Source organism: Apaloderma vittatum, unplaced genomic scaffold (genome assembly GCF_000703405.1).
Source record: "Apaloderma vittatum isolate BGI_N311 unplaced genomic scaffold, ASM70340v1 scaffold27071, whole genome shotgun sequence".
In the NCBI taxonomy this organism is placed as follows: domain Eukaryota; kingdom Metazoa; phylum Chordata; class Aves; order Trogoniformes; family Trogonidae; genus Apaloderma; species Apaloderma vittatum.
In genome coordinates, this window is record NW_009698923.1 from 21,620 (window position 1) to 38,625 (window position 17,006).

At 38.4% G+C, this 17,006-nt stretch overlaps 1 protein-coding gene across 1 annotated transcript in view; it reads left to right on the forward strand.

Moving 5' to 3' along the window:
- The window catches only part of OTOGL (otogelin-like), a gene marked incomplete at both ends in the record, with an annotated part of 49,301 nt that overhangs the window by 21,473 nt on the left and 10,822 nt on the right, over nucleotides 1–17,006 (forward strand). The window contains 6 exons of the mRNA XM_009878196.1: nucleotides 9,523–9,661; nucleotides 9,810–9,826; nucleotides 10,154–10,282; nucleotides 11,379–11,498; nucleotides 13,715–13,831; nucleotides 16,677–16,833. Coding sequence (XP_009876498.1) covers nucleotides 9,523–9,661; nucleotides 9,810–9,826; nucleotides 10,154–10,282; nucleotides 11,379–11,498; nucleotides 13,715–13,831; nucleotides 16,677–16,833 — 679 coding nt within the window. The remainder of the gene's footprint in view (nucleotides 1–9,522; nucleotides 9,662–9,809; nucleotides 9,827–10,153; nucleotides 10,283–11,378; nucleotides 11,499–13,714; nucleotides 13,832–16,676; nucleotides 16,834–17,006) is intronic.

Consider the following 17,006-nt stretch of genomic DNA (forward strand, 5'->3'; position numbering starts at 1 on the left):
ATTTAAATAGCTTGCTTGCTTCCATTTTCTTGCTTATCTTCTGTCTTTGATGATGCTCTAAGACAAAATGATGTTATTTCTCTAGCAAACTTTTACTGCATGTTATTTGTACTTGTGGTCTGTTCCTTTCATTTGCCTGTTTCATAGACTTCTGCCTTTACAGTAAAATTGCTGGCTTGCTATCACACGTGTTGGCCTTTTTCTACCTTTGTGGTGGTTTTCAGTCCTGCAGTTCAGTGCATTTATTAAGGCTTGTAACATCAGTGTCCTTGGAGCCTCTCAGACTTGTTCTCTTCTAAGAAGCATAATTACATTTTCTCTAATTTGGGAGAGTCTCTAAGGAAGAGTTTAGAGGGATAGTCTCTCCGTTGGTATATGCTCAAATGAGAGGGACCTCTCTGGTAATGCTTATCTGCCTTTAAAGAAAGGCAACCCAAACCAACCTGAAGTCTTTCCATTAACTTTAGTAGGTTGTCAGTAAGGCCCCAAGGTCAGGAAAAGGAAGGACTGTTTTATTCCTGTATCCTGAAAGATGGAGGTCAGCAGAACTAAGCCCTTGTCCTGAAGTAGTCACATTTATGGATTAGTCCAAACTCTCAAATAAACGATAAAAATATTTTCATTGCTTTTCATCTGACATTGGGGGTTGGCCATTTTAAAGTCACCTTTTTCCATTTTAAAGTCATCTTTTTAATCTTCTTGATGCAACCATGAAGGCTCTTTCAAAGTTGTCACCAGTTTTAGTGTGTTGAAAGATTGTGAAGGCAACAACCAGGTGTTTGATCAAATAATGAACTGCTAGGCCAATCAGAAGTGCAGATGTAGCTGTTCTGGGTCAGGAGACACCACATGAGAGCCCACTGGTTAAGAAAGGGGTTCATTGAACAAAGTATGTGTGATCTGGAGTACCAGTACTACAGTTTCCCAAATGCTGAGCAGTCCACAGAGTTAGATGCCTGGTCTGCCCTGTGGAATACACCAAGGGAGCTCCTTTCTGTTACTGATGCTTCTTTTCTAACGTGATGCTTTTATTGAAATGCTTAATACAGAAGTTGGTTGATGCACTGATTGTCTTTTACCCATTACTTGCTGATACATTTATCTTGATTGGTAAATTTCTTAAATGATGACTGGGCATAGACTGGAACAATGACACACAGAGCAACAATTCTTTAATTACTCATTTGCCACACCTGAGGAGGGAGAAGTAACCTCTATCCTATTTCCCCTTATTAAATATCTGCAATTTTTTTTGTGCAACTTTTCCAACATCATTTGTGCCAGATAGCCCATGTAGATCCATGAAGCTGGCAAACCTATAAAATGAAATACTATTTTCCATGGTCTCTCTCGCAGCCTGCTTGCTGTTAGCCACTCTACAGAGGACTGAAGCTGCAGGTTCATGGTTTGCAACATTGTTAGACTGACTGTTCATAGTTAAGATAAACATTTTCTTTTAATAGATTCTGAAGATCTTAATGGGAAAGTAAATAATGTTGAATTTGAAATTACACGTATTTTACATCAGAAATCTGACTCTAAAAGTAATTTGCATCTATTCAGAGAACAAAACTGTGAGATTCCAGTCAGAATGCCTTTAATTTTTTAGTTAAAATATCTAATGGTCAAAGCCTCATTCCAGCACATAGTCTCATGTGTAAGTGATGTGCCAAAATATGTCCACCTAAAACTTGTCAAATAATTTATAGCAACAGCAACTGTGTAGAAGTAATGATGTTTCTTGACAATCTGCATGCAAATTTGTGTCCAAAAAAAGAGAGACTACATTTCAATGAGAATATTCTTTACTGTGAATAGTTTGTCCTGCTATAGTTGTAAAGAATACCAACAGATTGCTTTTCAGCAGTCCCATGATTTCAGGGAAATCTTTGTGGATGTTGTCTTTTTTTCTGTGTCTCTGGAAGTCCCATAAAGGTCAGTAGTGAACTACTCGCATGTGAGACATCCTTTTCCGTCTCTGTCTTCATCTGGGCAGCCCAGTACTCAGATAACGTTGTCTGGGTTTCCATTTGTTCTACCCCTTCTGTGAGCAAAAGATTCAATTACAGTTGGCAATGGATTTATACTCTGGTTCCGTTTTCTTCAGATCAATGATTTCAGACTCAGTTACCTCTACATACCTTTCCGTCTCCACCACCTGATTCTCCAGACCATTAAATTATGCAGTGAATGAATCACTTTCGTTCTCCAACAAAGGAGGGATTTCATTCAATCTGTGGAGATTAGTATGAAAGGCTTCCAGAAGAGGGTTGGGGAAAGGTTTCTTGCCATGAGAATGGCAATTTGGAGACGGTGTGTGTATGGTGCGACTCAGAAGTTGGATTCTCTTTCTGAGGGCCTTGCTGTTTAGCGACCACACAACTCGAAGAAAGTGACCTTTTCACCCTGATTTTTTTCTCTTGGGCTAACATTCAGCATCCAACAGCCCTTTGGCTATACTGACTCTAAAATGTTATAATATGATGGCTGCCTGAGAGGGCAATTCACTGTAAGAATGCCTGAGCCAGATTGCCTCTGGCGGGTGCGGCTGCATGGACTACGGATGTTCATCTTCTACTGATATGGCAGTAAAAGATGAGCAAAACCCAGCATCATGTGCTGCCGTTTGAGGATGCTGTACGGTGTGCTGGCAGCAGTAAAAGAAAGTTTTTTTGCTCTGCTTGTAGCAGGAGGATACTCAGGCTAGTTGCCTGTAGATGCTGCTTAGCAGTTTAGGGCTTCTGACTCGGGGTGTTGTTGGTGCGTTATGAGAACTGTGAATTTACTCTGATTTAGGCCAGGATATGAGTATTTTCATTTCTGAATGCATAGAAACTGAACTTCAGTGGTGTAAATGAACACACTTAACATTTGTTATATTTTTTAAAATAACAGCTTTGTGTAACTTCCATCTTTCTAGCTCCTGCCATCTTTCGGTGACAGAAAAGGCAATTTATCACTATACCTTGTCTTTTTTCCCCTGTTATGTTGTGCTCTATCATGACAGCCAACAATAATAAAATATTGACATTTCTCATGCACTTATTAATAAAACAATACTAATAGGTCTCACATAAATACCTGTTCAGATATTTAAAACTAACACTACCAACTCTGCTGCAAATTTTTATTTCAGAATAGCTCATGTTGCAGAATGTATCACTTGGAAAGAAATATTCGAATGTTCCCAAATCCTTAATCTTCAGAATATCTCATTTTAATTAGAAAGGGATTGCAGTAATGTGACCTGTGCAAAAGCCAAATCTGATACACAAGCAGGCAAAGCTAAGTAAATGAAACAAACGAAAATCTGCTTTAAATGATCGTTTCTCAATCCTTTTAATATAGTTCTCTTAAAATACAAAAAAGAAAACCAAAACGTTTTCAGTGATCTCTATCTCATTATTCAAGTTTTTCAAAATTAAGAAATGGTGACTTAGAACGAGGTTTTGAATTGTGTTAATTAAAATATTCCCAGTCATATAGTTTTCATTATTAGCAGTCGATTAAAAAATACTTTTATTTTAAAAATGTTGTTGACAAAACCTCAGAAGCCAGGACAACTCAATTTTGCCATAAAATATGCTACAGAAAACCTATGTATAATAAAGAGACTATAATGTAATGTTTAGTTTTTCCTATTGCTTGTATACACGCACACAGACACTTGTAATGCATCTTTCTCAAGAGCTATTGGGAGTTTATTCTGCCTGAGGTGTATCCTGCTAGGAAGCTGCTTTTAAAGAAACAGGAAGAGTTATTGTGGATGAACTAGCAGACATACGGAAATTGAGTAGATGGAGTAATCTTTCTCCTTTTGAATTTACATCAGTGAATCTACTCAGTCATATCGCTCTCCTCCGTTTCTATTCAACTTTGCTACAGTGCTAGGAATGTGTTATATCTTACAGGTATATTGGAAGTTTCTTTGCCATGTTTTATGTAAAAGTCTCCAGCTTTGTAGAAAATGCTGAGGAAAAGAGAATTTACGTGCCTCTGTGTGTGCATAAAGTACTACTGCTATTCTCTCTTCTGTAAGAGGATCACCTACTAATTTTCTTGTGTTGTTTCCCAACTTTCATGTGGATTTCATCACAAATTGAGATAGCATGTATCAGTGCCATCTGCTGACTCCAAGCAATATTACTCCAATATTTGAATAGCTATGGGGAAAAGCATTTAACAATACAAATTTGTAGAGGATGCAAAAGCAGGGATTAAATAAAGATACTCAGAATATGTATATATATTTTTGAAATGCTACAGAAGAATTTACCACACCAGCTAAACGAAAAAAGTCTTGTAATATGAGATGTTTCTTGGGGTAAATTGTGAATGAGTTTTGCATAATTAATAAGTTTTCACTGGTTACCTGAAAATCAACCCCTCCTGTAAAATGGTAAAAGAAACTAACAGAGCAAGATCATGTCAGGTGCCAAAGCATTTATCTGCTATCTAAAATCACTTAAATTTACTTATGCATAAATGCTCACTAAATCTGGGTTAAGATGCTTTACTTCTAGGATCAAGCTTACTAGAATTAACTATTTGTTAAGTTCCTTCAGAAGAAACTCTGAGCTGAATAAACAATGACCAAAGAGGATATAATTAGCTGACACCATTAGCTAACAGAGCTAATGGTATCTCTCTGAAAATATATGAGGAGAAAGAAAATTCTACTTTTTAAACTACTGCATATTATTTTTTCCAGTATTTTTAGAGCTTTTTTTGCATTTGCTTGTGTGTGTGGCTATATATGAAACCCTCTAAAGAATCATTAAACCAAAAGGAAAATAGGACTAATCTATCTCAATCCAGTTCCCACTTTGTCCCTAGATGCTTTTATGGCCAGCCTAGTCTGCGTTGTAAGGAAGAAAACAAAACACAAAAAAGGGGGAAATCAGGGTAGTAAGAATGGAAACAAATGAGTCTTTACACTGAACAGTTAGAGAGATTTTAATGAAACTTTCAAAGAAGATAAATACAGCCACTTTTAAATTGCCTTCTCCCAGGATGCATTTTGACTATGTAAGCACACTGCAGCATGATGTTGTTGGTTGATAGTGATAGAAAATTTCTAACAGGATATTGAAATAGAAAGTTTCTAACAAAAATAAACCTAGCATTCCCAAGCACTATTAAAAAAAAAAAAAAAAAAAAAGGAAAGCAGTGCTTTGCTTTTTCGGCTAGGAAGAAATATGGAAAAAAAGCACAGCGAAGTCTAGAAAAAGAATGTCCTGAGAAGCAAGACTGACAATGAGCTTTTGACTGACTGCCCAGAGCTATGACTCTGTCTTCCCTGTTGCTTGGCAACTCCATGTTATCACAAAGAAACTGATATTAAGTTGGAACAGACTGGATATGGTAATTTACGTGGGAAGATACTCTTGCAGTGGGAAAACCATTTTATTTCTAGTTTCTGTCAGCGTAAGTAGGTTTCACATGATGAACTGTAGTACATCCCCTGCTGGGTGCATTTTACCTAAAAAGGTAAAGAGTGACTTGGCCTTGAAAAGAGACTGTGCAGGAGAAAAAAAAAAAAAAAAAAAGGAAAACCAACAAAACTCCCCACCTTGTTATTCATTAGACCTGCTCCTTGTCTCAGACATTTCTTCAAGTGGTAGTGACAAAAGCTTGTTTTCATACCTGTGTTGATCCAGGGCAGATTAGAGAGATGGAACTCAATCATTATCACCTATACTGTCACAGTCCCTAAAAACTGTTGAGATTTGCCCAAGACTTCACTGACTTATACAAACATTAAAAGTTGATCCTCACTTTATCTAAATAGTCCCTGTTCTTTCTTTTGTCTTAGCAATAGCTAGGTGCTAAGTTTCAATTGCACTCTATTCCTTCCTTGCTGAAAGAAGGGGCTGCACATGTAGCAGTTACAGAATAATTTGAAAACCATGATAGAAAGTGTCATATGACTTGGAGTTTGTCTGGTACTGTATAGCTGGCAAAGGACTCAATTTTTTATTGAGGTGTATTGAGAGAATGGCAAGAGTATGTATGTAAAGCAAATCTTATCATGAAAGCTTTGAGCCACAAGAGATATAATGGTGTCTTTTATTTTTGGGTTTAGATATAAGACTTAATTGGAAAGAGAGAAAGCACAGAAGACTCAAGATTTAGTGCAAATCCTTTTTCTTAAATCTCTGGTTTACCCATAGATCTGTGGAACTGCCACCACTGTCTCTCTGCATCTCCATCCTTCATTATTTCTAGTAATTTAACACCAACATGCAGTCCTAAAAGTAAGGAAGTACTTCACATATCTCCAGGACTCGCTGTTCTGGCTTTGGTCAGCAATATACTCTCTGTCTCCAGGCTTCTCACTACTGCAGAGTTAACTTGAAATATAACTCAACTTTTGCTCTTGGCTCAAATCCCAACCATACACAAAAGCTTCTGGCTCTAGTATGTTGATGCTGAAGGGATTGGCCTGGTCTGTCAGAAGGCACAGGCAGCAGCTTCAGTTAGCATAGCTAATATAGCTACCCACTGCTGCTCCAAGAACTTGTCTTCATTGCCAAAAAAGGTGTATTTTTACTGTGGGGTAATTAGCCTGAATTAACCAGCCTTATTTAAAATGAAGCCTTCTGTCTCTTTTCTTACGGTGAAAACATTGCTTCCCTATTAACTCAGGGTTTCCCCTTTAGCTGAGGCTAAGCTAACCAAAGAGGAATGAACTCTGCAATGAAAACAGCCCACAATGTCCTGGGCACCAAACAGACCCATAGACTGCAAGCAAAGTCGTCTTCCGAACGGACTCATGGCAGGGAGGTAGCTTCCTCTCTCACTTTTCATTTGGCCAGCACAGAATGTATCAGCTTGCATCCTATCTACCAAACTAATGAGTTTGTCTCCTTTTTAATTTACCACATGACTTTCAATAAATGTAAAAAAATGCTCTGGGCTGTTGACTGACTTGGAGGGGAGTAATTACTGGACCGACTCCAGCAGGAAGCCTGGTTTAATTAAAACGGAGTGTACTTCCCGAAAAGGTAGTGATCAATTTTATTCTGAGTGCAACCTAAATCAACTTCACAACAGAATGGAACAGATGAACTTTGTGTTATCCTGAAGCTTTCAGTGCTTTTAAACTGAGTTTCCCTGCTAAACCATGAAGAGCTGATTTCCAACACGCCCTTACCACTGGCAGCTAGGGGCTAATTTTACCCACCTTAACTGTTGTGTTTCAAGATAATTGCTAATACATACACGTGTCAAGCCCTGGCACTGGTGTAACATAAAGCTTGCAGGCAGTCTGCCGAACCTTATGTTCATTGCACCCACTCATCTGTGCTGTAGAGTGTTTTCTGTGCCAAGTAGCAACATCCTCTGGCTTGTGAGCTATGCTAGACTAAGGGCAGCAAAGCTGCAGAATCTCCTCTGCGTGGCAACAAAAAATGTTGGATCATTAAGGTTGGAAAAGACCTCTAAGATCATCAAGTCCAACCGTCAACTCAACACTACCATGACCATGTCCCAAAGTGCCACATCAGGGGGCCGGTTAGCTCAGTGGTTTGAGCATGGTGCTGGCAATAAGGATCAACACAGTGGTCGCAGGTTCGATTCTCGCTCGGTCCCCATGTGTTGCCAGGTCTAGTCGAGAGGTGGCGTCCCTGCCCAAAACAGGGAGGTTGGACTAGATGATCTCTAAGGTCCCTTCCAGCCTAGGCCATTCTATGATTCTATGATCTACCCATTTTGAGAACTCCTCCAGGGATGGTGAATCCACCACATCCCTAGGCAGCCTGTTCCAATGCCTCTTTACTCTTTTGTTAAAGAAATGTTTCCTAATGTCCATTTTCCTGTGCTTCCCATTATCCAGGTTGGTTTTTTTTTTTAGATTAGAAGTGTTCTTTAAGCAATTTGATGACTATGACTTATACTAAAGAAAAAAAGAAAACAAGATGTTTCCTGTAGCACCCATATTTTCTGTATGCAATGCTTCCCACTGGTGAGGAGAAATTGCTGATATGGTGTTTTATTCTTGAATTCTGATGAGCAGAGAACAAATAAGTGTACAAATGTGAGACAGGCAAAGAGTAGTTAGGAGTATATACTCAGAACCTTTCGGGGTAGACTGACCGAGGGCAGGAGCAAAGCTCTGTGAAGAGGGCACAAACCCATCCCTCCCATCAAAGCCAAGGGGAACTCTCCAAGGCCGTTGCTGGGAGCCAAGAGGAGTTCCCAGAACTGGGGAACTGGTGAAAACCACCATTCTCATCTTACCCACTCTGCTCAGTAGCGCCTGCTATTGGTTTCAGTTAATCATAGTCTCAGAGAGTGTTTAAAGGAAGGTGGGAGAAGTTTAAACATTGTTTTGCTTCCAGCACTATTCAAATGTCTCATATAAGACTGGATGGCTCAGTGGGTGTGCTATATGGCTTGCTATCTCCGAGATTTTTATTTCATATTTCTCTCAGGGTTGTAATGACTGTAGCACTGAATTTGATCAAAATCTGAACTGGATTCAGAAACACTATTATTGGCTTATACAAATGTTATGAAGTTAAGTCTCTCAAGTCTTTTCTATAGTTATGGCTTCTTCTTGACTTGCAATGATTGGTACAGAAATGGGTTGAAAGGCAAATTAGAATAATAAGAGCAACTCAATTTTATTTTCAATTTTGGTAGTGTTAACAACTCTGAAAATACTGCTGCTCTCCTTTGTTTCAGTACTAGTCCTAGCATGAGGAATTACAAGGTGCGTGTATCTTTCCCGTGGTACAGAACAGCAGCAGAAGCTGTAGGTGAATAAAGAGACATGTTGAGCCAAGCTGCCATAGAAATTTTATGTTCCTATAATGCAAAATTAATTTATGGGCTGGAAAGACAACAGATGCAGGATTGGGAAGGCAGTAAATTTAACTTTTGAGTACTAAAACATCAGCAAATCAAAAGACAACAGCATAGACAAATCTTCTGAATGTTAAAGAAAAAAAACAACAAAAATATCAGCAGAAACCTTTGCCCCCTTCAATAGCCTAGAGTAAGGCTCATGGTCTTGTGAATTTTGATTTTTTTTTTGGAAATTGTTCCATCTACTACCAACAGATGGTAGGTTTCTTGGTTTCAAAAATACATTTAAAAATACGAAAACAACTTGACCTTATGTACCTTGGTTTAAAAATAACGCTCTTTTTACAGCATGTCTCGATTTTGACAACCATACCGTGCAGTAAATACTGGATTCCGCGTATGAGCACATTTTAAAAGCCTAAACTAGACTCTTATTTTAGGATTAGGCGGATCCTCTGAGTTTGTGAAGTCATCAGAAAGAGGACTCACAGATGAATGTAACGGCTCTTTGTGTTTAAGTCTGAGCTGGTTGTGGGTTCAGCTTTGAATCTAAAAATACATTTCCTTGTTTGATAGCTTTCTTAAATTTAATTTTGGAGATGTGTAAATACCACGTTATCCGTCTTTTTGTGATGGTAAGCCCGGAATGAATCTGCAGGAGTGAAATGCAATTGCAACTATAACTAAAATGATTTCTTCTACATATTGCAGAGCACAGATAATTCAAATATATCTATAATTGCTCAGAACAAAAAATGCTTTGACAATGATATTGTTTGCTCAAAGAATGTTTTCATCACTGTTGGAGACACTGAGATTTATTTTAATGAGCCTACTGAGAAGCAGGTTAGTTATTTTCTTTCCTTTTTGGTTTTCCCTTTAAGACAAGCATTATGAAGTTACAGCTCTAAAGGAGCACGATTTTGGAAAATGTCTCTCAGTGTGAGTTAATGTAGTACAAGTGCCTAGGCCTAGGTAAAGCAGCAGGCCCTGGAAAGAATCTTATTTTTTCATTGTTTTTCTTTCAAGTTCTCTTTGTCCTCTAAGTAAGCTTGCTCAAAAGCCTCAAGCAGTTGAAGCATATTGGCATTTGCTTCTTTCCACTTGGTTTTGAAAGAGATATCAAACTACAAAATCCAAACAAACCTGAAAGACTGAAAAGACAAAATATCAAAGTATTAAACAGTATTTCTAGTAATATTATTGATCTAACTATATGCTAAAGAAAAAGTATTCTTCAGTATACACTTTGTAATTAATTGGCTGCTTACCTTGGTTGGTAGAATTATTTTATTAGATCTTAATAAATATTCATTTTTCTCAGAAGACCTTAAGGGGACAGGAAAAGAAATCTAACTATCAGCTTTGGAAGGCTGGATATTATACTGTGATACATTTTCCAGACCAGGACATTACAATTCTATGGGATAAGAAGACAATGATGCATGTTAAAGTTGGACCTCGATGGAAGGTGAGCCAAAATAACAACCTGAGATTTTGTGTAGCTTTAGGTTGCTAATGTGATGTCTTATTGAATAACTGTGATTGTGTTTTCTTCATGACTAACTTTCCCAGTGACACAGCTGTTTGTCATGGTCTTCAGCTACTAGTATTTACCAGGTGAAAAGAGACAGAATGTGATTTAGTGGCTGAACTCCTGAAGAGAAGGGGTGATTCCTATACGCATGTTTAGTCCATTCCTCCAAGCATTGCAACCTTGCAGATACTCAGTGATTCAGCTCTGACTCAAAGTTACTTTGGGGGTGGAAAGAGAGGGTTAGTTCTGAGTTACCGAGTTCACTGCATGTTCTCATAATTGTCGAAGCCAACGGAAAAGAAGCTTCTATATGTAGTGAAATGGAAGACAGCAGGTTTGTAGCACAGACTGGATTAAGTTGGTCATGGAACTGCACCTTGAGATATGCAGATCATGGAACTGCACCCTGAGAACTATACCTGAGATGAACAGATGGAGTTGCGTCTTTGCTTTACATTAAGAAGACAAGATACAGGAGAGCATCTGGACCGGTTAGCTCAGTCAGTTGAGCATAGCCCTAACAACACTAAGGTTGCGGGTTCGATTCCCGTTTGGTCCCCATGTGTTGCCAGATCTAGTCGAGAGGTGGCGTCCCTGGTGGCAGGAAGGTTGGATTAAATGATCTCTAAGGTCCCTTCCAGCCTAGGCCATTCTATGATTCTATGATTGTGAGCTAAAATTAGAGGCAGCAAGTTTTCATGACAACAGCTAGTCAGGCTTCACAATCATGAGGTAATTCACCTGAACTTTTGACTTTTGGACTGGATGCACTACTAAGATTTTAGAAAAAATATGACCAGATTCCCTTTTCACAGGCAGAAAGTAAGAACAGATTCTGGAAAACAGGAAGAAAAAAGGAAAACACAGATTTTATTATTTTCAATAAGCATAGCAGAGTGCCAGATATTTTCAAAGTATATGTCAGAGCTGAATTAACTTTTTTTCAGTTTAAGACTCTTTTATTCCATGAATATAATTTGTACTGATCATTGTCAGTATACATTAAAAAATAATGCTGCTTCCCTTTTAGGGTAAACTGGCAGGTTTGTGTGGGAATTTTGACAAATATACTTCAAATGATCTGACTACATCAAACAATATGGAGGTGAGAAATGCACAGGTGTTTGGAGACAGCTGGGTATTAGGACAGGTAAGTCCAGTAAAATTTAGAAACAAAAGGAAGATAATTTTAATTTATACATGAACACAGTGTAAGTTCATGATGTACAAGGATTCTCTAAACTCATGGTCAGTGGATAAGAGGACATTTTAATTTTTATATCTGTAGATGTTAAATGCATTCATAATGTTTTATAGCAAACATATACTAAATTTAAATAAAAACAAACAATCTCTTTAGAAAATAATATATTTTCCCTATATAAGATAATGATCATAGCTATTTGGATTTCAGTTTTCTAAAAAGTTAGATACATTAATTCTGATATTTTGGTTTCAGCCTGATTTTGAAAATTGTGGTTTCTGTGGTGTTGGAGGCATCAGAATATTGAAAGTAAATGGAATGCTGGGAAAAAAATGTCTGGAATATTTTTTTTCCCCTGAACACTGAAAAAATAAAAAGGTGATTTTTTTTAGTTGCAATCTGTAAACAAAGAACAAACTGACAAAGCAGGGGTGGTGAAGGAGTGAGACAGAAAAAACTCAGAACAACCTTTGATCATTCTGTGTTTCTAACACAGTATGGAAACTTGGTTTCTGAGAAGGGAAGAGGCTGTAGAGAGTGGATGACTGCAACTACGTTTTATAACACAAGAGAATAGATATTAATTTGTACTGAGAAAATGTAAGGTTTTATAGCATTGTGAAGCTCCTGAAAAATCAGTATTTGTAAAGCACTCCCGCCATAGGATGTCTGTAAAAATCAATTTTTAACTTATTCTCTCCTTGACTCACAGCAGGAAATTGAACAAAAATTTCTCACCTCATGAAAGAATATGATACTTGTTCTCCTTTGGAGTAAAGATTTTGAGGCTTCTCTCCCTCAATATCTCCCTTTGGATCTGTTTTACTCTATATAATTTGCTTAAATTGTGTGAACAATCAAGGCAAATGTGTAGTGTTGGTGGTTATACTGCTCATCTAGAAGATGATAAATAAAGAAATGTCTAAATACTTTGTATAAAATGTATGAATTCTTCTTTTCCCACTTATCAATTCAGTGGCTGCTTTAGAAAAAAGTGAAGTGCTCGCCCAGCTTATTAACATCTAGGATGCTATAACCTTTGCTTATTCAGTCCAAAATTGATCTTGCCTTCTTGTTGCCATATATACATATATTTTAGTAAAATCTCATGTAATCTTTCCATCTCAGTGATTAATAGAACACTCAGGATCTGAGTTCAATGTTGGCCTCGCAGGCAGCCTGCACTCAGCCAGACTTGACACTTCATCTGTCTCTGCCGTAGGCATTTAGGATATTTTCAGAAAGAACATTTAGCTTTTGTAGGGATGTACTCTGGTCATCCTTCCTGCAAAATCTAAATAGTGTAGAGGAGTATTAGATATCTGAGGTCCTAGAACCCAGCTCTGCTACTGGGAAATATGCTTGCATTGGCTCCGTGAAGCGTGGGATGCTTCCAGGGTTTCTCCCTCCCGGGAGTTGCCGCTTGGTCCCCCACGGCCGCGTCTGAGCATCCACAGAGGAGGGCAGCGCAGGTGGGCAACGCTACTGCAGCTCAGGCTGTGCTGGGACACCCCAGTGCTGCCTACGGATGCATCATTACCCCCTCCTGGGCTTCACTGCTGCACCAAGAGAGTTTTGGATGAACCCATGTTTCCTGCGCTTGGTGTCCTCTGTCATGTTTTTCTGTGTGTTTGTTTTTCTTCTTGAAGAGGGACTTTAAGAGAAGTAGTTGTATCTCAGCTGTTTCTGAGTTATCACAACAATCTTTGACTCTGTCTTTTTTTTTATGGGTTGCTCTCTTCCTACTGCTGCTTCTTTATTTGAACTTACAGGGCTAAAGTCATCTGTAGTGTGACTCCATTTAAAGGCAGTGCAAAACCACCACGGATGGTTTTGGACCGTGTATTTGTTTGTGATGTTACAGTTGGTTGCTCTGGTAATGATTATAATGTGTCACAAAGAAAACATTTTGTCTTTATATGCTGAGCAGAGAGCAGGAACAACTTAGTACTTCAGAACAAAACAGAGATTCCTTTTTGTTCAAACGTTTTCAGTTATAATGATAAATCAGGGAAAGGGGAAGTTGAAGAAGATAGCATTTAAACTTTGTTTCTGTTTTCTGAGCATGCAGATATTGAACTGTATGATACTATAGTCTACATGAGTTCATGGTAAACATACCTTTGTATAAAATGTTTGTGGTGTTTTTGCTTGTTTTTAAGTGCAAGAGCCCAAATGAAACACTAAGACCATGTGAGGTACATCAGAGCAAGTTCCCTTATGCCAAAAAGGAATGTTCAGTTTTATACAGTGATGTTTTTGCACCTTGTCGCAATGTGGTAAGTTTATTATATATCCAAGATGTGCTCCCATGTAGGCAAACATTAGAATTCCAGTAATTAGTTTTTCTTGCCATTCCCCTCAGACTGAGTGCCATGGAGGATACTGAGTAGAGGCCTGCAAGTATGTCTGTGTGGGTGGGCTATTTTTGTGCAGAGCTACTTACTCCCTTCGAAACTGGAGCCTAAACATAATAGTGATAACTGGGAGCCATGAGTTAGTAGACTGGATAATCAAGGTTCTCTTTAAGTTGTATTCATAGTTTTTATTTATACAGGTAAATTTTTTTTTTATGTTCTTGTATATACTACAGGATTCTAAAATAACCATTTGTGTAATGTGCCTCCAGCTTATCTCAGATGGTTTTATTTTGTTGACTCCCCTGCTCAGGATAGAAAGAAATGTGAAAGCAAGGTTTCACCTTCAGAGCCATCGGTATTTCTAATTGTCTGACAGCTTATCATCTTCTTTTTATAAAAACTCTGAAGTTTGGTGTTCTTGTTTTTGCAATACCTGGCCGAGACTGGGACTTGAGTTACACGAATGTTCTCAAGTTCGATCTGACAAGATAGGAACAACAACAGCTCACGCAGGAATCTTTTATTCCATTTTACTCAATGCAAGACATGTTCTACACATTTCCCCTGTTTCTGATTTTAACCTTCCAAAAGTATTTAGTTATCAAAATTGCTTATTTACACCTGTGCAAGCAAGAACTACTATGACATTCAATCTCTGTCTCTTGTTTTCTTTATAACTATTAATACTAAATGAGATCATTAGATGTTCCAGCTGAACCTCCTGCCTTTCAGGACTGAAGTTTGATATCAACATGGTTAGGAATTTGCCTGAGGTTGCTGCAGTAGCTTAACCCAAGAGATTTATTAATGTTGACTTTAGTTACTATGTAAAGAATTTTTTGAGCGTGTGCCTGAGAACATAGTGATGAGTGTATTTTCAAAGTGGAAAGTAATAAATAAAAATGGAAATTTAGACAGTTTTTAAGGAGCTGTCTTATAACTCATAAAGAAAGATGTTTTCTCTTGAACATTCATTTTCAATATCTTATCCGTGTTGTGATTAAAATTTGCAAACATTTTGCCAAAAATTTATCATAATTATGTTAAAAAATGCATGCCAGGTGTAAAAAATGTAATTTAATTAGTAGTCAAGTATTTTCACATGCATGTATCCATCTTGTATGGTACAGCCTATAAAGTAAATATCTTTCAGGTGTTTTTACAGCTAATTCATTAGTGTGTGAAAATATAGCTATTACAAATGTAATGTGAGCTTCTGTCAAGGATACCTGCAGCTAAAGGCTGGCTGTGTGGGTGGGGAACTGGGTGCCAAAAAAAGTAAAAGTCTAAGTAAAGACTGGTGCTGTGGCACAGAAGGACCAGAAAATTTAGATGTGGGTTTGAGGACATGCTTGGAGCAGGGCTCTTACAGTCACCTCCGTTGTGCTAGTGATGGAGGATCTTGCTGTGCACGGAGACAAGCTCCTGCCCATGGGACAGGTGGCCTCAGAGTCCATCTGGGACTGGAAAACCCTGTTTTCAGGCAGAAAAATCTTGCATCTCTGGCTGGCAGTGACTGACAGACTGCAGTTGCCCAGCTGAGCACTGAACTCAGTGGAGGCTTAAAATTCACAGAAAAAACGCTTTCCTCCTGAACTCAGTGGGAGCTTTAACCTGAGGCTCCGACTTTGTTACAGCAGCAGGTTGTTGCTTGACCCATGGGGAGATGCTGCCCTGCAGACACGAGAGACAGGTTGAGTGCTTTGGAGCTGATCTGCTCTTTGGTGGTTCCTGTGAAGAAACCACAGCTATTTCCAATGAAGATAATGCAGGTGTCCCAATCTCAGTGGTTTTCAAAAGAAGAAAAAGAAGGAAAGCAAAAGGGTATTTCTCTGCACTGAAGGCAGAAAACCAGCCTTTGCATCCCTGCCAGCTTCTAGGAACTGGCAGCTGAGAAGCTGTCTCTGTTAGATAAGTGCTGCTTTGTTACTGTGGTGGTATTTCTGTGATGTGACGTGTGCCATTTGACTGCTGTACAACTGAGCTAGACCAGAGCCTAAACTGAAAAAAAAAGCATTGCTTTAAACATTCAATGTGTTGAGTAAGACCACTGTTTTGGAAATCTTGCTCAACATTACAAAGAAGATGATTAAACCCCAAGAAACAGTGTTATCATGTAAAACAACAAAATAACGTAATAGGATTTTAGAGTAAGGATGCGGAATTCTGATTTGTGCTACCAAAAGATGCAGAAATAGAATTCATAAAGAGATATAGTGCTGTGATTCTGATCTATTAAGATTTGTGGGTAAAGTACATGAAAATTTTGATAAGTGGTGCAGTATTCTTCTGCAAAATGTTATCAGCGTGCTCAATCTTTCTTTCTCTTACCAAAACCGCCTTTGCAACTTATGACTTTACTTACTTGATAATTAGAGCTGCAGCTCTTTGTTGTTGCTCATGCAGAACTAAAAGGACGACTACAGATGGCAGTATTTGCCTTATAAAAACAGAACTGTCAGCCTCAGTCTACTCTCCAAACTCGATGAACAGCCAGAGTGTCGACAGACAGACTTTTTAATAGTCACTGACTGAAATTTTCTCTTGGCCTCTAATGCAGACACAAGTGGATTATTTGAAGTGTATTATTTGTATAGTAATGTACCCAAACCTTAGAAAATACTTTATTTTTCTGTTAAATTCTTTCAGTCAATCCAGAGGTACCACTCTTGCTGAAAATGGTGCAACAAGAATTTGTACAGCTCATGCAATGATGTTACCAGCCTCTATTTTTTTTCTTTTTCTTTTTCATTTTTTTCCCCAGATTGATGTGACTTCTTTTGTCAAAAATTGTCACACAGATACATGCAACTGCAACCTTGGTGGGGACTGTGAGTGCTTGTGCACCAGCATTGCAGCTTATGCGCACAAGTGCTGCCAGCAAGGAGCAGCAATTCACTGGCGATCCCCTTCCCTCTGTGGTACGTACCCGGGCTGGCTGCACTTCTGTGTTTGAGTCATCTTTGGGCTTTTGCTGCCCCATAAAACAAATATGACAGAAACAGGTGGATGATAAATGTAGTTCTTCAAATTTTTCCGAATTGTCTATGTGTTAGCTGTTAGTCTTATACACCCAGGTTTGCTGTCCTGCTGA